Genomic DNA, 23585 nt, shown 5'->3' on the forward strand with positions numbered 1-23585 from the left:
ACAAAACGCCTATAAATTAGCCAAATCATTTCTGGAATATGACAAGGAAAAAGAGATTATATGGTATTATTTGTAAAGTATTAAAGCACTAATGAAACAAATGCAAGAGACAGTAGACTGATAAATCAGCTTTCCTTTTACAGATTCATGAACTCTTCCCACCTATGTTTATACAGTTAATGGATTTGTGGAACGAGAAATTCATAGAATTAAGTTCTGCAAAAAGCTTTCATGAACTGCTAGCTAGTAATTCTGAGGACGCTTCTTGGAGTAGAATGTATTTGCATATAGTTACAAATATTTTTTGTAGAATTATCGTGAAAGAAAATTCAGACAACAACAATGTTCAGCAGGATTAGAAATAGGATAGTGTATGGGTCAATATCAAATATTCTTTTAAATAAAACCTTGCTTAATGTCATCTGCTTCTGCATACAATTCTACTGTTTCTTTCATTAGCCTGCAGTCCCATAAAACTCTAAACCTTATGTATTTGAATTCCTCAAGTTCAATAATAAAGATTTTGTACTTCTGTGGAAGAATCATACCTTACCTCCAAATATCTACCAGAGAACTCTGCTCCTACAGGATTAAAAGCAGTTCTGGATACAATTTCCAGGGAGATTTTAACTAACCAGGAACAGTTCAGAAGAGCGACAACAATTGAGAGGAAGACTGAATTTACAAGAGAATTTTTCTAGGAGAAATGATTTAAATAAATAAACAATGTTAATCCTCTACTAAATGCTGTTTGCCATGCGTCAAGGGGACAAACTAATACAGGAAAAAATAACAACAGTTAGTTGTTAGTCATTGCTCTATTTGCATTGATTGTTGCTTTATTTACTCTTACATCACCCTTCTACAGAGATGGTCAAAAAACCCAAAGGCTGCTCCAGGAAGTTCAACTCCAGTTGCCAACAGCAGAATTATTTTGTAAGTCTCTCTACATTGCAATTGTGATTTCTAGAAGCCAAAGCATTTTTCATCAGTCCATGCCATAGGGAGAGGAAAAGTGGAGAGAGGAGCACAGAGTTACAGAAAGAAACCCTAGATTTTCAGTTTTCTTGCACTATATCCAAGTTGTTCTGCTTTCAGTTCTGCACTTAAACAGTTACACACAGACATTCAAATCAGCAAATCAAAAAGCTATTTTAAAGTTATTTCTTAACTCAGAGGTAGAGAACACCATCAGCAGTTGTGTCACTTCTATTATTGCAAAAGAGAATGTAACATGTACACAAGTGCAGCAAAAACAAATTCCAGCTCTTACGCAATTTTGCCAGCTTGGGATTTAATTTTATTTTACATTAAAAGAGGACTTTTGACTAGCTGTGCAATGTTGGCATGGTTTATACAGTTCCGTAACTGAAAGAACTGGATGCAATAACCCATCTGTTGTTGCTATAGCCACACTTTACTCCCAAGATCTATTTGTTTTATTATCTTTCACCATAAAAACCACATATACCAAGATAATCCAGACGGTGCTCAGGTTTTGCTTACTGTCAAAATATTAGTGCTTTCAGCATGCAGTGTTCAGTGTTTTAATATAACAGCGTAATTGTAACATCTCTTATCTACTGTGTGGAGCCTTTAAACAATCTATCTTAAGGCACATACACCACATACCAGGCTACTGTTTTCATCTTAGGAAAATTCAGTCCAGTGAAAGCGAGAGAGACAAAATTAACCAAAGCATTAGCCAGGTGGAATCTACAAGCTCAATCTACAAATTTGAAAAATATGAGAATTAAATCCTTGCTGATAAGGCTGATCCTAGCTTTATCATTAACCCTGTTTTTCCACTTTGCATGACAGTTTTCATACTGACTCGCACAATGCTGCTCAAGCCACTTGCTGAGGCACTTGCAATACTTTGAGCTACTGGGCAGACCAACAGATGCTACTCTGGCCTATGTTTCTATCATGTGGTTAAATTATAAGAAGTCCAGCCCCAAGCCCCAGTGAGTGATCCTCCAAATGAGTCTGCATTCTGCTCAGCCTCCCTTGCTTCATTCTGTTTCCTCCCTCTGTGCTATCCTCCTTGCCTATTTCCTCTCCTTCAGCATCCACACTCATCCTGCTAGTAGTTCATGGAGGCCTGGTTTGTCCTTTCATTTCCAAATGGCAAGAGCAAAGCACGCAAATGCAGTGCCACAGGAAGACACATCTTACTGCGGGCACAGCTTTCAGTCAAAGTAAGCAATATCAGGGGCTTCACCACAAGAGTAAGTGGTGCAAAAATGCATCTAACGACCTGCTGCCTAATCACCAAACTGGCAGGATAAGCAGTAGCACAGAATGGTAAATGGATTCAAAATGAGCCCACCAAGTCAAGTGTAGGAAGAAATGCAATGCTGTCAAGCAGCATGCAGAGGACCAGTCTTGGTTTCCATATGGACTGCGTAAAACTTACCTTGTCCAGACTCTTGACCTCAACTTTTCTCCCTCAGATAGACAAGTAACACAGGGAGGGTAAGAAGGTATACACACACAAAAGGCCTCAAAGTTGAGCTTGCCTGACTAAGATTAGACATAACTTTATTATGAAATTTGAAGGTCCTGTTAGTCTCATCCGTATAGCTTACAAAGGCCATATACGCAATACCCCAACAATGCCAAGAGCATTTGCAATAGCACAGTAATGTCACAATAGTGTTTTTCCAACGTTGACAGCCTGAGAAGACAGCATAATAGTAACCACTTTGCACACTGCAAAGACTACTGTGCAGTATGGATCTTCCAAACCCAAATCACTGTTACAAATATGTTGCCACAGATTTCTGGTTTACAAACAGTGATAACAAATTGTTTCTAAACTGCTGCCAGGGATTTTCAGAAGCTCTGTGGTTAAAAAGGTGAGGAAACTTAGTCTCAAAATGCAACTCTCTTCATGAGCAATCTGCTACTAACAGTCCTATATTTCAACGACAGCACAGCCTCAGCACAGCGCGGGGGCTGAGTACATTGAAGGCTGCAGTAGCTTGATCCGCACCTTTGGGCCTCCAGGCGAGCAGGATCGTTGCGACCAGGATCGTTGTCATGAAACAGCATCCTGCCACGTTACATGACTGCTAATGAATTTCAATGATGGCCTACCTATTTTCCTTCCCAAACAACTTTGCAAATTCACACCTAGAGCAACACTATGATCTGAAGAGATATGAATTCCATATAATGCTGTTGCCGTGACTGCAAGTATGATCTTCTATGAAACCACTGATAACATGATGGCTTTACAGTAGCCAAGTAAATACCATGCACTGACAAGCACACTTATTTATCTAGCAGTTACCGACAAAGCTTTCATTGCAGGAGAAAGTATAGCATAATTTATCACGACCAAACATGTTGAATAATATTAAATGACTTGGTTGCTACACACAAGTAGGCAACAATCAATAATATTTGCTAAATGTTCAGAAGATCACAGAGGACATGATAAAAATCACGTATTCAAAGTTCACTGTCTTTTGAGGGACTTGCGCCAAGAACTGCAACAGTTACAGATGCAGGTTTATAGCGCTATTTCTCCAGACACTAAAAATTACATTTCTGGCTTTAATTCTTCCTTTAAAAAAAGCGTACAGTGGTCATTACTGCCAAGATAGTTATTCCAAGTAAAAGACACCATTATAAAGAATCAGGCACCGATGAAGTGACCAGTAAAAACAGAGATAAGAATGTGGAACCCTGCAATCTGATAAAAGAATACAGTAGATTTGAGTTGAATTTAAGATTTTTGTGATACACACAAAAAAAAGCTCCCCAGAGACAGTTCATGGTAAAATTCATATGAAATGGTTGTGTTATTATAAGACATATAACACACACACGCAATGTGTGTGTTTCCTTTGCACAATGAAGGAAAGGTCTAAGAAGAAATCTGAGGAGCAGAATGCCAAAATTACTAACACACGAAAACCTGTATGAGAAAATGAAAATGCATAGAAGTGTCACTAGATTCCCTAGATTACTGGGGAATAAATATGCTACACAGAGACCAAAAGCTTGACCACAGAGAATAAGAAGAGATACTTAAGCCAGATATGCTCTCAGCAAGATGTAGGAAAAGAGGTATTGCCAGATACTTACGCATCAAAATATAGTGCTGGAACAATTTTAATTAAAAGGATGCATTTTAATTAAAATTAGAGAATCTAATATTACATAGCCAAAAGACAAAAGAGCCATAAATTCAGCCACTTTGAAAACAAAGTCGCTGAATGACTGTTAAAAATGGTACGATTTAAACAATCCTGCTGGAGTTCATGGCTAACATGGTACATTTTTTCTCTTTTAAAAGGTGTTGTAGTGATCCTGACAGAACAGCATACTGAATGTTATCTTAAAGTAGCAAAGTTCTTGTTCATATAAAAAACAACCAACATATATACGGGAAAACACGTGTCTCAGCTTGTGAGGGCTGTGGTCCAATTTCAATTTAACAATCCAAGTGTTTTGCTAATATGTAACAATCAAACTATGCCCTTTTTCTTTTAGACACCACAGTTGTTAATCATGCAAAGGCTAAAAACATCACTTGCCTATCAAGTGCAATCTTGTCTAGATAAAATTTCAAATCAAATAAAACAATAAAAATACCAAGCTAGGAGAATGACCTCCTTTTAGTTCAAATTTAAATAAGAGAGATTACAAGGGGCATTTAAATGGTTATTAAATCTAAGCAGAGTTTATTCTTTAAAAATTCAGTTTACATTCACAAGTGAGATGTACCTAATTACGTGCTGCTCATTCAAAGAGCCATATTGATTTCTGCATGTTCCAATCTGGTTTTAAATCAATCTATTATTTGCCTAAAGTTTAGACTGAACTCACATTAAGAATTTGGAAAAAATACTTGTAAGAATTGCACTTCTTTTCGGAACATGGCAGGTAGGACTGTTCTGAACAAGTGCTGAAAAACTGGTTCCTGTACCCCAAGCATAAATTAAAAAAAGATCATTCATAGCAGCCTTAAAATGAAAATTTTCAGCACTCACTTATCCTGGTCTGTGGTGGTTTTTTCAGAACTAAAGAAGAGCTCAGCATCATAGACTGGTCTAAGCCAGAGTGACTGTCTGAAAAAGCAGCATCATCTTGCTCTTCCTCTCCACCTGCCATGCTAGTGTAGACATGCGGTGTCCCCCAAAGGAAGATCCCAGTTAAAGCTAACCTTTTTTTTATATATATATATATATATATATATATATATATATATATTTTTTTTTTTTTTTTTTTTGGTCAGTAGAATTTTAACCTAAATTAGCTCTCAGATCTTGTGCCCTGCTGCACAGCCATATGAGCATTTATGCTGGCATGAAGGGGAGGCTGATGAAGGGGAGGAATGACCAGACAGGGAGGGGACAACGCAGTTGCCTCAGGAGTGAGTAAGGTGCACCAAGCCTTTTGAAGAGTTAGCCTCACAAGTCCAACATTCACTTACAAAATGAGATATAGATACTTCTGAAATTGTTACTTTAACTTTCATTTCTAAGACAGTACTTCTGTGCAATCGTTAAGGAAGAATAGCTATTAGAGTTAAGAGTAGTCACTAATAACACCGCATCTTCTACTGCGTGTTTTGCCAAGAGATAGCCAGGTTCTTCACAAAGAAAGAGTAGCATTCTCAGTGACTGTCATTCACAGTTTGCTCATTTTTCTGGATATTAAAGAGGCTTACGCTAGTGAGCAACGTAGATAAATTTTAGGTGTTAACTCTAATGTTTGGCATGTTAGCATTCCATTGGAATGTCAACATGGATTTTGATTGACTGCATCTAAGAGATGCAATTAAAAAAAAAAGAGAGAAATTTTAGCTGAAGCCCAAGTAAGTTTGTTTAATGAAAGAAAGTGCAACTCAAAGTGTTTCATCCACTTTACAGAAAATTCATTCTTCAGTTCTTAGAATGTTGTACTAGTAGAAATAACTCAGTTTGTACTGACCCAGACCTAATACCACTCCATAGGATTATTCCAAGACCTTCACAAACTATTTGCAAGAAAGAGACATAAGTAACAAAATCTGAATGACACTGACTAGTCTATTTGTTCAACATCTTGTTCATTGAAAGCTGAATTACAGCACAGCCTTAAGATGGTTAACTGCCTAGGTGGCTCATCTGTTGGAGGTGCACTGCTATAATTTGTTTAAAGTCTCAGCACTTCACAGTGTGTTTCCATAATTTGAGACTCAATATATACAGGAGTTAGTATCTTTGGTCATTTTGGAGAGTAAATGGGGAAAGACAAAAAACAGAAGACCATCCACACATTCTGCCACCACTAGCAAATGTATTACATGTTCATACGCGACTTGGCATTTTTATAAGAACTCCCATCTGACAACCTATGTCTTCCACAGATGTGAACCTCGATGTGTGATCTCATCCTCTATTGTAAAATAGGAAAAAGATATATTAACAGCTCAGGAGGAGTGGCCGAATATGAGGCTCTTTTCCCTGTCTGTGTTCAACCATGTGATGAAAGCCTGCTCCCACCTCCTGCCTGCAGGAGCCCTGGGCAGCACAGCCACCAGCTTCCAGAGCTGACAAATCATTTTCACTTGTGATTTTTGTCAGCAACTGACTTAGGCCACGGAGCATTTATTGTTAGTTTCGGGCCAATGCCACTAGGTGGCAACAGCGCCTCCAAAATAGCAGGTCTTCAGGCTTGGCTTTTGTTTCAGCTACCAAAATGACATAGGACGGGCAAAGCTGAAGTGCAGATAAAAAAAAAAACGTTGCCATGCTTTGCACACCCCCACATATTAAAATTTCATCCTGCAACTCATACAAAACCGGACATTCATGACAACCAAACATTTTTAATGTAGCGGTCATCACGTGAGATCAAGTTATATGTGTTGACATCAGGCAGCAGTAGAGAACATTTATCCTTTTTCCCCCCAAACCCTAGCTATGGCAAGACTTCTATTTTGTACTACAGGACACCAATGTCCAGATAACAGTGCAATGGATGATATAGTGATAACAACTTGGCTCCATGACTTTAAAAGCAGGCTAAATAGGTATCCTGCAAGGTATTGATGTGACTGTGATACTCACGGTGTACCTCCTTCGCCCTCAGTTTCCGCCTGGGCTGATGTGGCTCAGCCCTGCTCCATTTGTACCTTTTCCGTACCCTACCCTGTTGCTCCCCTTTCCAGGAACAGGATCATGCACCTGCTGTATCGGGAGGAGCTCCAAAGTTAGCAGCTGTCTTTCCTCTCAGCAGACAAGCAGAATTGTTTCACGGGTGGATGAAACACAGGGGATGCTGGAGGAAAGAGGCACCCAGGCTGCCCTAGGAGACAAGCGGGAGAAGGGATTTTCCTGCGGGGGCAGAGGCCAGGCAGACGCAGGGCCCAGGCACCAGGCAAGGTACTGGGTGGGAGGGGAGCAGGCGCTGGCAGTGGGGAGGGAGAGGTGACTCCAGCCCTCCCCTCCCCGTCACCAGGAACCTGGCTGACCTCCTGCCCATGGTGACACAAGATTGTGAAACACGCTGATACCAAAAGGTCAGAAACTGTGAAGAGGTCAGATTGGGTTCCCCATCGCAATCAGGAAATGGCCTATATCAAGACTGCACACACAGCTTTCTGCAAATCGGTAAAACACTCCCAAGTGTTATTGCTTTCTTTAAGCCACCTCCAGGAAAAGACAAAGTCTCACTAATTCCATATGAAAGTAAAATTATTTTGAAAATTATGAGCAACTCAAATGGCAGAAAGGAAAATTTATCAAAAATTGGCCAATAGTCCTTTCTGTGCGCACTATAGGGCAGAGATTATTTTAGGAAAAAAAAAAACCACAAAGTGATGCTTTTTTTCTTGAATATTATTCACATTTTGTTGGTGAATGTCAACTAAAATCGTATTTTTCAAATCCAGTTGAACTGTGGACATACTGACAAAATATAAGACAATTATGATAGTCTAGTTTAATCAGTGTTGGGCTACCTTAGAGACATCTCCCTATGACGTCTACAGAAGTCTGAGAAAATAAAAGCAAACATGAAATGTATATTCTCTACTTCCTGGTTTCCTCAAAAACATTATATCCTAAATGAAAGTAGAAAGGATTTCACGTTCCCTATGAAAAAAAGATCAAACAGGAGTTACCATCGCTCAAAACATTCCCAATACTACTTAGGTAGGTAAGATTTTCCTCAACATTTTGATTAGCCAATGTTTTTTTCTCTCTAAGTAAAACTGAATAAGTCTCCATCATTTACATGAGCTCCATCAGACATGAGCTATTTATCTTCCCATGACATAACTTGGAAACTAAAATAACAGTACTAAAGAATGCATTAACTGAAAGCACTAAAACAACATCTTTTCAGTAGAAAGCTTATACGTTCACTTAACAAGAAAACTATTTCCTTCAGATTGGATTGTTTTATCCAAACAAGCTTACTTGATCTCAGCTGAGTTGACTGTGAGTGGAAAACAGCAGCAGATCTAGAGAGATCTAGAGAGGAAAAGCAGAGGTGAAATGTAGCATTAGGAGGCCAGGCTACAAATATATTTGACTCTAAGCTAACACAGTGCCTTCCCAAAACAGATCATTCCAACACCCACATAACAAAATGTATTTTTAACATCAGAAAAAAGTCAACAAAACCTTACCTAACAGTAAACAGTGAACATGTTTGGGCAACAAAAATACTAAAGCTGTCATGTTTCCCTGTTTCCTGAGAGTTTGGTTTGATAATCTTCTGTGGTTTTTCATTCTGCAGTTTATATTGTAAATGTGGACTGACCTTCAAGCTTGTGATCAAGTTGAGATCCTTCTTCAACAGACACTGACCAAATAATTTAATTCCTTTTCAAAATCCCTAAGGAATTTAAACACAGCACTCTGCACAGGTAGATATCTGGAATCTAGCAGCAGGTGGAGTATTCATGTATCAAAGAAAACAAAACTGAGTATGAAAGAAAACTTTGCTGCAAGATCACAGGCACGAGGAAAAAAACCACAAGGATATTTACCTGATCAACAGCAACAAGACCTTTGACCCTACTGACTACTTGGGAAAAAAAATCCTTGTCATAGGGAATTTTACCATGTTTCTGGCATTTATTCTAATACTAATTAGAAATAGATGAAATATAAACACTTAATAGTGAATGTATACCGAACTGAGAAAACCTACTGCATTAAAATATACAAGCAGTTAAGGACAATAAAGAAATCTTTCTTAATATATTGCTGCTGTTTGGAGAAAAATATTGCCAAAAAGATTTTTTTTAAAGTCAGCTAATCAAAATTTGTATTTTGTGCTTCGTTTTTAAGAAGCATACAAACACAGTCAGCACGAATTGTTTTAATTTTAAGAATAAGGTATAGCAAATGTCAGTGTGACACTACACCATCCCGGGCCACAAGGCTCCCTCGGAACCTCCATTGACAATACACAAAAAATGAGTAACTGCGGGGTATCAATTGTCCATTTGGTTTTCTAGTTCCTTGGAAATATGGACTCTATCAGCACTGATCTTCCCGTAAGTGTTACGTATAAATGCTATCTCCTTTTTGTGTTTTAAATACAGCTTGGAAGTTCTGTGCAGAGCTATAGAGGTACCTAGGCCAATGTGCACAAGAGGAAACAGAAATAGTTCATAGTTAAGTAATGTCTGGGCTACAAAGATCTGAGAACAACTAAAAGATTACTTTTGTAATGTATTGTATTTTGTAATGTATTTGAAGACCACAGAGATTCATGATCATCTTATCCGACCTCCAACTAAGCACCGGTTATAGCTCTTCACCAGACGGTTCCTAAATGAAATCAAAACTGAACTGGCTTTGAGATATTCAATACTGGCTGAAATCTGAAGTTTTCAAAATCTCTTAGATCCAACCCTCAGCATAAAAAAATACACAACCTATTTCTAGTCTGAATTTATCTATTAGCACCTCCACACAATTCGATCTTTATCATCATCAGAAAAAAACAATTCTATATTATTTTTGAACAACCACCACCCACCCAAAGGCTTCCTTCCAGAGGTGAAACTCCCAGGCAACAAATTCTGGGGTGAAACAGGCAGTGTCTTTCTGTTCAGACTAAGATGCCTCACTGGGAGAGCCACTGAGACCTCTTGCATGCCAACATTTCCTGCTGAAGCTCAGGTAAGCCCTTCCTTAACACACTGGTGGTCGAGAATCCTATCTGAACTGGCCAACTCTTCTTCTGGGGTCCTGGCATCTGACCCAGGGCTGTGTGCTGACATCCCTAGGGGAATTAGTAGCATTCTCCTCTCCAAATCTCCTTAGATATTAAAAAAAAAAAAAAAATTCCCCTTAAGATTTAAAGTACCAAAACTGATTTCACATAGTATCAGTATAGTAAAAACATGGCAGATGCTGATACTACAAATACCTATTCCAGAATTGGCTGTACAAGGCCGTTAATTATTCACAGGTGTTTTATACTAAAACTCAAACAAGACATAAATGTTGTTTTGACTAAATAAGACAAATGAAACCATACGTCCTGTATCCTGAGCAAATCTGCCAACCTTCAACAAATAAATAGCATTTGTTTCTGCACTAAACCAGAGACCAGCTATTGATCAAAGCATCTGATAAGGCTTCATCAAAAACAAGGCTAGCGATAACGTGAAAGATAAAGGCTAGCTAGTGACTGAAAATCAACAGTTACCATATGAGAAGGCACTTGCAAGACTGATGTTTAAGTGAATTTATGATATGAGATACTACCCCAAAATAAAATATGCATTTCTACTTTTATATGCATTTTAGCAATTACAAAGTTGCTGGGGATCAGTTTCATTAAGAAAATTAAGACAGTTACTTTTAGGGCAAATGTTTGTTTTCAATGTCGACACAGTGAATATATTCAACAGTCTAAGCCAAGTCTGTGTATCATTCTAGTCTGTAAAAACCACAATATATTAGAAAATGAGATAGCAATATTGTACAACTGCCTATCTGGTACACAGTTTAGAAATATTCCAGAAACTACCTCACTTCATCCACAGACCGTAGTGCTCTCCAAATCAGGCAATGATGACTCTCCTATGAGACAGGATCTGAGGCAGAAATACAAAGGACTATGAATGTGTCTACGGAAAATGCAATCAGAGTAACCTGCGGTGACTATTAAACAGCCTCCCTTTCTCCTTCAAGGGGAGTGCTTATTCATATGCACTCTCATTTTCTTCCAGGAGAAACAGCAAAACACTCATTTGTGCGCTTGAAAGGTTCCCTTATAAGAGACATCATTGCCTGATTAAGGTGCCCTGTGGAACAGTATCTCTGAGCAACGGAAAATACTAAGGAACCTAACTGAGACCTGATAGGAAGACATAGTCTACCACTTGCATAGATTAACACTGCACTTAGAATTGACAAGTGTTCCTCATAGTTCTGAGAAACCCACACATTTATGTGGCAGAAATAAACCAGATTACAAAACGGAACAGGCTCAGGAACCACAGCTCTCCCAGCGTACTCCTGGTGACCATAAAAACTCGGGAATTCCTGACCATTTTTGAAGAGGGCTTGGTAGAAATTCTTATCTCAGACTGAAGGAGAAGGAAAGCATCCAATTGTGATGCTGACAACCAATTGCCTAGGAAACAAATAGCCTTTTTTAAAACAAACAAACAAACAAACAAACAAAATGAAAGATTAGCCTTAGGAATCTCTTAATCCAAAATGTTCTATCTTCAACCTTGGCCCTTGATGTCTCCCTAGCGGTCCAGATCCTTAACCAAATCTTGTAAGATAATCGCCCAAAGGTCAACGACTTTCTTACACAGGAGAAAGACCTCATTAAAGTTCATGTGATACATTATAGTTGTTAACTGTCAACATCGAAGCATGACAGCAGTTGATTCAACGGAAAAATGCAAGACCACTCTCTTCAGCTTGCAGCTCCTGCACAGAGGTATATGGAAATGCTGTACCTTAACCATCCTGATGTGCTCCCAAGCTAGGGAGAGAGTTACACACTATCTGAATCTGGATGGATATTCCCCTAAAAACACTGTACTGCCTTGCGCTGCTCAGAGGGAATTTAAAATCCTTGGCAGGACTGTGATCACAGGTATTGTAAGGGATTGTAGACAACTTTGCAATAATTTATGTGGAGTCTGGCATGAGATGTTATGTCAGTTGATGCCATCACATGTTCCGCTATAGCTAGACAGGATGTTGTAACCAGAAGATGTTCAAGATCATACAGTTCCAAGTGAAACAGAAAACGTACAATCTGCGTCCAAATACAGAAGAGAGTAAGAGAAAACAGAGAAGCTCACAACTTCTGGCATACATTCAAAGATGTTGCGGTGCGATAGAGTTGGAGGCAAAGACAGGAAGATGGTCTCTATCAGCAATAGCACCACTTCCTTTTCTGAATATTTGGATGTACTGGCTGTAACGTTAAATAATAGAGGCAAAGTTTGTGGTTCTAGAGAAGGATAAATTCCGTCTTGGCTTCTTTCAACAACTGTGCAGAAAACTTCCCAAGAAGGAGCAAGGGTGGAAAAATCTCTGGTTCTCAGGTTGAAGATTTTTAACTATGGTCTGCTTGTTATAAGGAAATAAAGAGCTCTGCCATCAAGAAATTCCTCTAGAGACAACAGAAGCAATGCAAGTCCTTGCTGTTGTGACTCCAGCACCTCGTGCATTAAGAATCCAAAGCAAGGAGATCTGTCAGAGCAATACAGTCTGCTTACTCATTTGAGAAGAGGAAATTTTTTTAAGCATTTAGTTTCCTGAATCTAAGTTGTTAATGCTGAGAGAAAAGAATATCAATTTACTATGCTAATCTGAAGAGTAGCTCAGAAATACATATTTTATCACAAGCACCAAGTTATTTAGAGATTTTTAGCAAAAAATGCAGAGTTAAGCTATTATTCTTCATAGTCAAGCAGCAATGAGGGAAATCAGTTCAAGACAGACAAAGAGGAAGTCACTGAATTAAAAAGGAAAAATCACATGAAACTTGTGTTTCCCAAGTACTTGATATAAATAGAATATGGTGACATTCATAGCCTCTGGCGTCCTGCAGCAGCCTATCCCAATCTGTGCAGCAATCAGATACCAGGAGAAACCCTCAGAGTCTCCATCAGATTCTGCAGATTTGTCATCGTACGCTTCACCAACTCGGGAAAGGCCCTCAGATCTTTCACAGTAGCAGCAGGTGTTGAAAGAGTATGCTTAACTGAGACTAAGCTGAGGCAACAGGGAGGACGCTATCTGAGATACCACTGTACTGCAGGGGATGGAGATCAAGAGCAGGGTTACATGCCTTCTTGTCCCTGTGCAAGAAGAAGCATCTTGAGATGGCACAAATACAAATAAACTAAAGTATACTGTAGAACAGCCTGACATCAAGCAACGAACTGATGATGACAGACTGAGGCTGCTGTACACAAATAAGGATCATCTAGAACTGATGGCACTGAATGCTGTGTGTACTGTCTGAAAATGTCACCAGGGAAATCTGAATGTTTCCTGAGACTACACTTTTTTGTGCTGATGCTTGAACAGCCAAGGTCTCCGTTTCTGAGAACGATCCTCAATGACAGAGAATGAAATTCTAAGCTCACTTGCAGTATGACACTGTGCCAGGGTTGGCTCCATTGTTACTACAATAATCATCAAAATGCCAAATACTAAGGTTACTCGGGATCTCAGGGACCTTTAGCTGCACACATTTTTTCTTTATATTTTCCTCAAGCAGTTCTCTTCTTCCACCGTTATCTGGGGGACTGTCAGGATTTGCACGGAGATACCTCGCTACAGCCTGTGAGATGGGTTTGCCCAGAGTACTCAGCTTTCTGACTACATCTGGTCTGCCCTTGAAAAAGCTGGACACATTTCCCACAATACAGACCTTTTTTTTTCCTCCTCATGATAGTGAAAGATTCAAAGTTGGCATCCGTCTGACACTGGGGAAAGAAACTGCCAAGAGGAAGGCCTTCCTTGGCACCCTTTCTTACCCTACATTTAAACCTCAGAACATATTAGGCTCTTCATTAGGGGACACATCAGCTCACAGGACTAGAAACCTCACAGTTTCAAACCGGAGGGGGTTTAGCTGGATGACTGAAAAATTACGGTAAGTAGGGAAGCATACAATTAGCAGCTTTTGCCACTGTGACCTTAACAGGTTTTTAAAGGTCACCTTTGAGAAGAATTACATTTCATCCCAAACGCTGCAAGTTTTCATCCCTTTAAATAATCACTTAAGAACATAAGAACAGCTGTACCAGATCAGACTAAAGGTTTGTCTGGCCCAGCACTCTACCTTCAACAACGGCCAAAAGCAGGAAGAGCACAAGACATATGGCAGTACTGCCACCAAGCACTCTCCCAACAATCTGCAGCTCAGAAACCATCTGAAGAAGAGACGGTTTATAGAAAATCACGCAAAACACAAGAGAATTAGAGCAATGAGCATTAGAGTTAATGAGAAATAATATAGTACATGAAAAAAATAAACAGGAACAATCAGGAAAACATTTAAGACTTCATAAATCTGTAACTTAGGAAATACAATTCATAACTCATAAGGTTAAAGCTTTTAGCTTGTATAACTACTGTGCAAATAACAGAAGACATTGTCATATTGATTCATAAGAATTATGGTAACATTTACATATAGAATTTATATGTGAACTACTCATATCTTTAAACATCACTGCAACTATGTTCATATTTTAAAATTATAAAATGTTTGCTGGATCCACACCCAGTATCAACCTATCCGCATTGCTTAAATATCACTCCTTACGAAATTCAATAGAACTACGTATAACAGTACTAGATCCAAAGTTATTTTTAAGCTTCAAGGAGAGGCGCTTCATGATGTGTTTTAGTTTATTATAATCAAGACTCCTACAATATAGAAGTTATCTGTTTAAACTGTAAAAGTAAACCTGAAATTAGAACAAAAGTTATATTAATTAATATATTAATTCGTAAGGCATTCAGAAGATCTACTTTTATGTCAGAAAAAAGGAAGCTACCAAAAGTACTGTGGTCTTGTCCGTTTTTTGTTTTTGTTTTTTTTTTTTTAAAAGAAAACCAGTCCACACACTATCATGATATTATATATTAACTCAGTTTGTCCTAGGCCTGTGCTGCAACTGCTGTGCCTGCCTGTCTCTCCTAACTGCTAATGAAGTACCCTGGATCTCCACAACTTGATTGCCTTTATCTTGCAAATGCTTCTGTTGTCTCCAACAACCTCACTTGAAAGATAACAAATGAACCCGGACCTATTCTATTGGGATGTACTTTTTAGAAGCAGGATTACAAAATAACACCAGATCTCCAGGACTCTGGGGTACTTCACTGAGCTTGGCTACAATTCCTCTAGGATCCCAGAAGAGCTTTCAGAATCCCTGGAATAGATACCTAGATGGCCAACCATCCTACTCGGTCATGCACGGATTCTCCAACAAAATCTTCAGTTGCTAAAATGACAAGCAAAACAATTTCACTGAACAACTGATGCATCCAGGAAGCTTCAGCTTTTGCTGGCAGACAGCAAATAAACCAACAGATTTCTTGTGAACCTGAATCATTATACTTCAGCTAGCTGTACTTGTGACTAAAGACTTCAAAACGTATGCCTTCATAGACTGAGCTGTGCTAGTTTACTGTCCCTCTGCTGTCCCTCTAGCACAGGCAGCAGGACATACAGTTGTGCCACAGCTGTCCCACTTCACAAGTATTCGTGTCAGCCACTAATAAAGCTGAGTTCGCACAAACAACCTGAGATGTCACATGGAGTGGACAAGGTACTGACAGTCCACCACCCTTCTATGTTTTATCACAAGGCACTATAACTTCTGCAGAATGAGGGTAAAGACTCCTTGAGAGGTGAAGGTAACACAAGCTGTCACAGCTAAATGTGCCAGAACCCTGTCAGAGCCTTAACTTTTAGAGCACTAAAACTTGTTAAACAGTTTACAACTTTTCAACTTCAATACATACGCCATATGGACAAAATATTCTGTTCATAATGAGAAAACGTTAATCACAAAGAACTCTGAACAGCTTGTGAAAAATATGCCTGCACTATTTCAGGACAGATTTCATAGGGCTTGTTAATTCTGATTTTTGGATCACACCTGGTTCATATGTTACCAGTCTGAAGGATGGCACGTGCTTGTTTGCTTACATCTGAACCTATCTATGTAAATATGTCCAAATCCTTCAACATAACAGACAGGGTATTCTACAGAGAGTTTGTATGGTCTACCTGATGCCTACTTCTGAGGACCTAACTGGATATCAAGCCTGATTCACAAAGCTCTTCATTGTTTCACTTGCATTTCTGCATTTTTTTTTTTTTTGAATTATGAGGCAGCCCGAAAAAAAGTTTTCATAATATGGGAAAAGATTTAGGATACCACAGTACTATTTTCTTTTCTTTGCTTTTTTCTTTTTTTTTCTTTTTTTAAAAGAAACACTCTTTATTTTCTTCATGAAAGAAGACATTATTCTTCTGCCTTTATAGTCACTGCAGTACTGGGCGTCTTACACCAAATGACCTGTATTTCATCCTCACTTCATAAAGCCAGAATGTGCAATGAAATCTCATTTGAACAGATTACAGATCTTGTTTTTTAAGACATAAATATATTATATATACATTTAACTATAACAAAGTTACCTTAATTTGGTGAAAGCCCACAACCAAACAGGTTTTCAAACTAAAGTTGTTTTTTCTGTTCTGCATACTCTCGCTTTTAAAAGAAAAGATGTTTTCATTAATTGAAAGTAATTACTTCTGTTTTTGATTTTAATGGACTTTTATTTCCTGCTAATAACAAAGCAGTACAGCATATTATATAACGGAAGATAAGCAGTTCAAGCTCTTGGCAGAACGCTACGTCAGAGAGCTTATCCACACAAACAGCAATAAATTTAATAGATTTGGAACGTACTGAATGTTTTGCAGAAGAATTTGAAACAGAGAAAGAGGTCAAGCTTCTTGGTAATTTAAAAAAAAAAATGCTAACTTTGATTTACATTTCCAAAATTTCTTCTCAAAAATCATAAACTAATGAGCAAAAAGTTGGAAAGTCTAATTGGTAGAAAGACAACTCACATGCTTCATTCATCACAGCTGTCATTGTTTTAATTTAAATGAGTCTTCAGAAGAGATGTCTGAGTTCATGAGGAATGAAAGGATAATTGACAATAAACTCTAGAGAGGTCGGCTTTGGGAATGCAAATTTAATTTGGGAATCAAAATTAAAATGTTTGTCTGATACAGACAGGGTCCTGCCTTTGCTAGGACTTTGGAGAATATTTTGATTTTTCAGGAGAAACTTAGTGACTTAGTAAACTTATTAAGATTTACCAGGCTTGCTGTCTTACAGGCGAGTGAAGAGAAAGAAAGACCTTAAAGTTTTATTACTAGGTACTTATTTTATTACTACCTCAAATATGCATTTCAGCTGCTACGAATCTGTGCTATGGATCAACTTCCAGGGCCTTGTGTTGTAGACCAGATTTAACTCAAATGAGTTTACAAATGCTTTTCAGCACCTGCTGTCTCTCTAGAACCTTTGTTTTCATTAATATATTTGATAAGTGAGTTTAGGGCAGAGCAGCTCAGGACTGTTAAAAACCCTTAAGTTTAGGTAAAGACAGGAGAAACTCCTCAGTACAATACTGTATGCTACCAGATAATTACTCTTACGAATTAGGAAGAGCAAACCCAAAGGAAAAGCCATCAAAACTAGAATGTTTTATTACCCAAAATAATTCCATTATGGCATACGTTTTTTTGTTTCTACTTGAGCAGTGATAGATGAGGGAATAGGCAGAATTGAATTGACCATATAGCAGCTTGAAAAAGTATGCAGATCATTCCTACTTCTTGTTCTATATTCCATCAACTATATTAGACAATCTCTAGTTTCTCTTCCATCTGAGGATATCAAGTGATCTGAAACCATTACATTTTGAGTTTGATTAGAGGTTACATGATCTAGATATTCACTGCTAGCTACAACTGTGAGGGCGGAGAGGCGTACAGTACATTACCTATGCTAGATTTCATCTAAAGTTTACTAGAGTTGTGAAGAGATTCCAGACCTTTTCCCCAGATCAGAGAAAACGTCTCCCTTTTCCTTTTTTCTAAAACTATCATCAATAAATAACTTAGCTTGCTCAAGAAAGACATTTTACAAATCCCAAAAGAATACATTCCTTACTGTGACTTCTGCAATTTCGGCTCTCTCTTTAAAAAGTCAGAGAAAATCCTAAACAATAAAACTAGACATCTGTGTTTACCAAGCCTTCAACACTCCGGTTCAGCAGATAATAAAATACAACTGTAATAGGGAAGCAAGTCATCGCATCTTGGCTTTTCTGTATTGTCTTGATTTGTTCAAGTATCGCTGCCACAGCTAATGATATTTTTAAGTGATCTTCACTTAAAGTGTTATGGCTTTCAGAGAAGCAAGAAATAAGAGCTGCAGCAAATAACTCAGAAATTAGTCTACTCAGTTTAAGGAATAATACCATTTTAACCTTTTAATATATTTTGAAAAAGAGAGTGCAGATCAGGATTAAGTACTATCCATTTTGCATTCATTTTTAACATTTAACATTAAATATTTTAAAACCCCAGGGCATCTTTCAAGTGCACTGACTTGTCACTTACAAGGGCAAGCTATACAATTAAGAAAAGAAACAACTAAGCAAAAGAAACAAAAAGAAACTTTAGCTTCTTCTGCTAAAGAAGCCTATTTTAAAACATCTGCATGGTTACTAGTATAAACATAAGAATATTTTGGCATACACATGTTTGTCAGCTACAGATTTCTTTATTGTAATGATTATACATCAAAGCGTTTATCTAAAACACAACATATTCCTGTAAAATTAACACACGTGGACGGCAGATGCTATTTTGGCCCTTCTCATGTATGCACTGCAATATAACCCTGCCACTGCTGACTCTCCTAGACACTGTAGATATTCGTAAGAGCATGCTACAAAAATTAAAGCACAGGTCATCGGCAAAGAAAGACTAACGTTAATGAAGAAATCTGTGTCCCTCTGCTTCTCGTACATCTATTCCAGTACTACGTGACTTGAATATTCCTAGATCAAATGCCCTGCATTTCTCAGTAAATCAGCCACTTTACTGTGGTAAGTTATACTAATAAATGCCACATAGTACAGCGGCACAGATGTATTTTATGGATCACGAGCACTACTCAAGGGCAGCTTTTTTCTGATAGGCAAGTCTGCATTTAAGAAACAAAAGCAGGCTTTATTCAAATACTCAACGCTTAAAACAAAACAAAACAAAAAGCCTCATACTTTAAAACCTGAGTTAAAGAGAAATAAACAGGACCTTTCCTAAGATGATTTCAGAACCTAAATAGTCTACAAGACTTCCTGAAAAATTTTTGCAAACAGATGTAAGTTATATTTTTGTTTATGAAAGGCTAAATAAAACACATCTGTTAAGTTAGGAAAACTGGAGAATGGCAAATAGAAAGAACAGGGAAAGAAAAATAAAAAGAATGACCTGAGCAACTATAAGCCTGCTAGTTCATGGCAGCATTCAAGGTTAGGGAAGACTTTTCAAAGAGAATATCCAGAAAGAGTGAGGTTAATAAAACTAAAATATAAATCAGAAATGGTTACCTCAAAAGTACGTCATGGGAAAATAACCTAATATCTTTCACTAATGAGGTAAGCAATTTTCTAGAGGTCCAGTAGACCTCATCAATCCAGACTTCTTATACAGAAAGCTGTGAGTGAACATCAGACGACAATTAGTGCATTGCCAGACAATGGACTTCCTACAGGAAAAACGGTAACGCGAAGGGTAAATATCCAGCTAAAAAATGGTTAATTCCAGAGTTTAGGTAAGGCTAAACCTTGCAACGTTTTCAACCAACACTTTAGTAATAAAGCTTGGCACAAAAGAATTAAGAGTTTGTGTGATGCCTCCCACAAAACCGAGAGGCATCTTTAACGCAGAAAAACAAATCATACAGGAAAAAGTGGACAGATCCGAGCAGGACTAGTTTGAGTGAAATGAGATTCTTACTCGTATTCCTAAGCAGGAAATCAGACTGAGAGAGGTGTTTGTATGCATACTCTAAGTATTGCTTCCAAATGAGGCAGCTGCACCCTTCCCTGTCCTGGGACATGTTACAACTCTGCCGCCTCCTCCTCCCTGAGCGCTCCCTGTCTGACAGTGTGAGCATTTGTTCAGCGGTATGGCAAACGTGATGAGGGAACTGATCCCCATAAAAAATAAATTAGCTGAAAAAGAAATAAAGGGCTAACCCATCTCCTGATCAAGCCCCTCAGTCTGATGAACATGAATGTTTCTGCTGACATACGGAAAGAGGTAACATGAGCATGGGAGCAGGACTGAATGAAATTTCTGGCTGCCAAAGACGTGCGTGAAATTAGTGCTTACTAGTTTGAATCTTTCATAAGGAGAAGATACCAACTGGAAACAAGAGAAAAAGATCCTGTGCCACGGGATCATGATAAACCCACCAATCTGACAGTGCTCCAACAAAGAACAGAAAACACAATTGTAGGGTGCAGACTCATACCTGCAGACAAAGGATGACACAGACACTTGGTATGTGATTAAACACTAAACCATAACTTTTAACGCTGCTCTAGAAATTCATAAAAGGCATATACTGTGCGGATTTAGGGTGCCTTGTTTAGGTCCAAAAAATGGTTCCACTGATCTCTGCTTTCTGTCCTGAGTTTGAAACTTTATCAGCTCACAAGATTTCCTTCAGCTGCTCAGCCCTTGACCACAGCTACCGGTCCGTCACTGTATCTTTATCTGTCATGCCTAATCCTTCACTGTTTGACTACACAGGATCCCTGTATTTGGAGTAACACTCATTCACTACACTCTTCCGAAAAAAATCTGCTTAGATAGCCTATTTTCTTAACTTAGATTGACACTTCATTCATTCAGACATTAAGGGTGCTTGGTAAGTAAGGGATATTATCACACCTGAACAGCTTTTCCTAGGTACCCTATCTTGCTCAGTACCTACTCACCCTGCACCCAAATCTGCCAGCATTATGACAAATCTCAAGACTCAGATTCCTCCTAGTTTACCTACCTCCTAGGTAGATGTATTGCATCACACCTGCCTTGTCAACAGTGCCAACTGATCCAACATCCCTTTGCATTTTAGGCTTCAGTTCCACAGCAGCCAGTTTTCCAGGGCGAGCTGGGCAAGAACAAGACATCAGGCTGCAGGATCACTACCCCCACTTGCCTGAGCTCCCACCAAAGCAGTCCTGCCTCACCACGGCCCAATACATTTCCTTCTACAGGCTCACATACCCTCTCCTTGACCACTCCTCTGGGGCTCCTCAAAAAACGACTGGCTCAAAATCCTCACTATTCTTGGCACTAACTGACACTTGAAATGGTGCATGGTACATTTTTTACTATATTTTAAAGTATTTTTTAATATCATCGAATGTGACTGAGCCTCTCTCCTGCTACTGGATATTAACTTTATTCAATTTGACCTTCATTCTCAAGCCAACTCTATCCTAGCAGCTACCTTGACAGGACTCATTCAGAACAAATATTGTAGCCATCGAAGGTTAACTTCATGCACCCAAAGACCTCCCACTACTCTCGTATTAGCTTAAAATGACGAATCCCATCAACCTTTTCTAATGAAGTGACCTGTACCGTTTGTCACATGCAGAGAGTAAACAGGCCAATCGTGCTGCATCTCTTCTTGATCCATTCAGGACTTCATAGCCTTAAACGCACGCCTGTGCTGAATTCACCCAGTACAACCATTACTTCTGTATCCCCTTGACCTCCAAGAGTATCCACTATACCATCACACACACTGCTCAGAGCAGCTGCAACAGGGAAGCAGGAAAAATATGTTTTGCTATATGTTTGCTAAGTGTTGCATAACAACCTGGTTGTCACACAGCCAGATGAGCCTAAATGTCACTGGTTAGTTTTTCCCGCTCTGCCAAAAAGGCTACCACGATACAAAGACAGCGCTAGACACTTATGCCCCTGATAATGCCAAAGTGAGCCTATGTCTGTGGCACCTTGAAGCAAGTCTTCTCCAGTCAGAAGAGAGAAAAATATAATGAGAAGAAATTCCAGTAGAGATAGAACATAATTTCCAACATGTATGTATGTATATGAAAATACGAATGTATCTATACTAACTAGAAGTCCAGTTACCCCTGCTCAAAAGAGCGGAATTCAAACCAGAGGTAGCGCAAAAAAAGAGTGTAATTATCAAGGGGAAGGAGTACCTGTCCTGTTAGGGGAGGCCAAAGTTTGGCATATTTACTCTTTCAACAGGCAGGCTGTGCAACGGTTTCATTATAGGCAACAATCATACATCAGCCTATAAATACATACAGGGGTTGAACAGCAGGTAACGGAAAGAATTATTTCAACTCACAGGCAACGCTGCTACGAAAACAAGCGAGAACAGACTGGCCACAAAAACAAACAAAACTTTAAACATTAGAAGTATCAAGAGCTAGATCAATCTTCCACCAGATGCAGAAGGTACAAAAACGTAAATGGAATTAAAATGAGGTTTTATCAGAATACGAGACACAGTTGCCTGCTACAGTGGGGAGCTAGAATTTATGATTCAGAAAGCAGGCTCGTTCAAAACATCTTCTTAAATCATAGCCGTCACCAGCCTAATGAAATTGATATGAATTTACACAGGATCAGGACAAAATAAAAAATCCTTTCTTAAAAATCTTATCCAATGAAAAATAACTAGGAGGAAGAAGTGGTCCCAGAGGCTAAGTTAATAGGAGACTCAGTAGACATCACTTCAATTTCTTTGCTCTTTCACTTGCTATAAAATTAAGTTTAATGCACTAAACAAGTGGGAATAATTTATTTAAAACCGGGGAACATGCAAAGATACTCGTGTTTGTTCAAAAGGTATATAAAAACTGTTTTTCAAAGTCTACATAGGTTTTAGACATTAAACCTGGAATTCCTTCGGATTCTTCCAATTCTTCCATTGCAAATGTATCTTAATGATTAAAGGCAAAAATTGCAGAAAGTGTCAGCTGATTTCAGGTCAACTGCATAAACATTAGCAAAAATTAATGTAGCACAGATTCCAAGGCAATTAGTGGTAAAACATTAGAAAATATTTTCTACAGATCAAAATGGATAGTCTTCAACATTATTTGAAGAACAACAGTGAAATCTTATGTCCAGAGACATAATTAAAAAAAAAAAAAAAGTTGCGCAGCCAGGGAAACTAACAAGATTGCCCATCACTACTTGGATTCTAAGTCACATTCACGTGACGTTACGAATATCACTTTTTAAGTTACACTTCTTAGCTTCCTATAAAAACAGCAATCAGTAAAGCCATAGCGACTTTACTACTGCTGTCTGTATTTAGAAAGTATTAATAGACTTCAAACAGAATACACTTTCTGAATATAAATTGAAAAATAATTTCTCTAAAAATATTGAAAAATAATTTCTCTAAAAATATAGTACTCTGCAATTAATTTTCTTTCTCCTAAATTATGTTAATAAACGAT

The 23585-nt window shown here is 38.3% G+C and overlaps 1 protein-coding gene across 2 annotated transcripts in view; it reads right to left on the bottom strand.

The window, feature by feature from the left end:
* The window catches only part of LOC138060836 (tumor necrosis factor alpha-induced protein 8), a 67751-nt gene that overhangs the window by 29528 nt on the left and 14638 nt on the right, over nt 1–23585 (bottom strand). The window contains exon 2 of one of the 2 annotated variants that reach the window (XM_068928492.1): nt 8424–8477. The exons of the other annotated variant lie outside the window; for it this stretch is intronic. Within the exon in view, the coding sequence (XP_068784593.1) occupies nt 8424 (1 nt within the window). The 5' untranslated portion in view covers nt 8425–8477. The remainder of the gene's footprint in view (nt 1–8423; nt 8478–23585) is intronic. 2 annotated transcript variants of the gene reach the window in all.

This window comes from Struthio camelus, chromosome Z (assembly GCF_040807025.1).
Source record: "Struthio camelus isolate bStrCam1 chromosome Z, bStrCam1.hap1, whole genome shotgun sequence".
Lineage (NCBI taxonomy): Eukaryota > Metazoa > Chordata > Aves > Struthioniformes > Struthionidae > Struthio > Struthio camelus.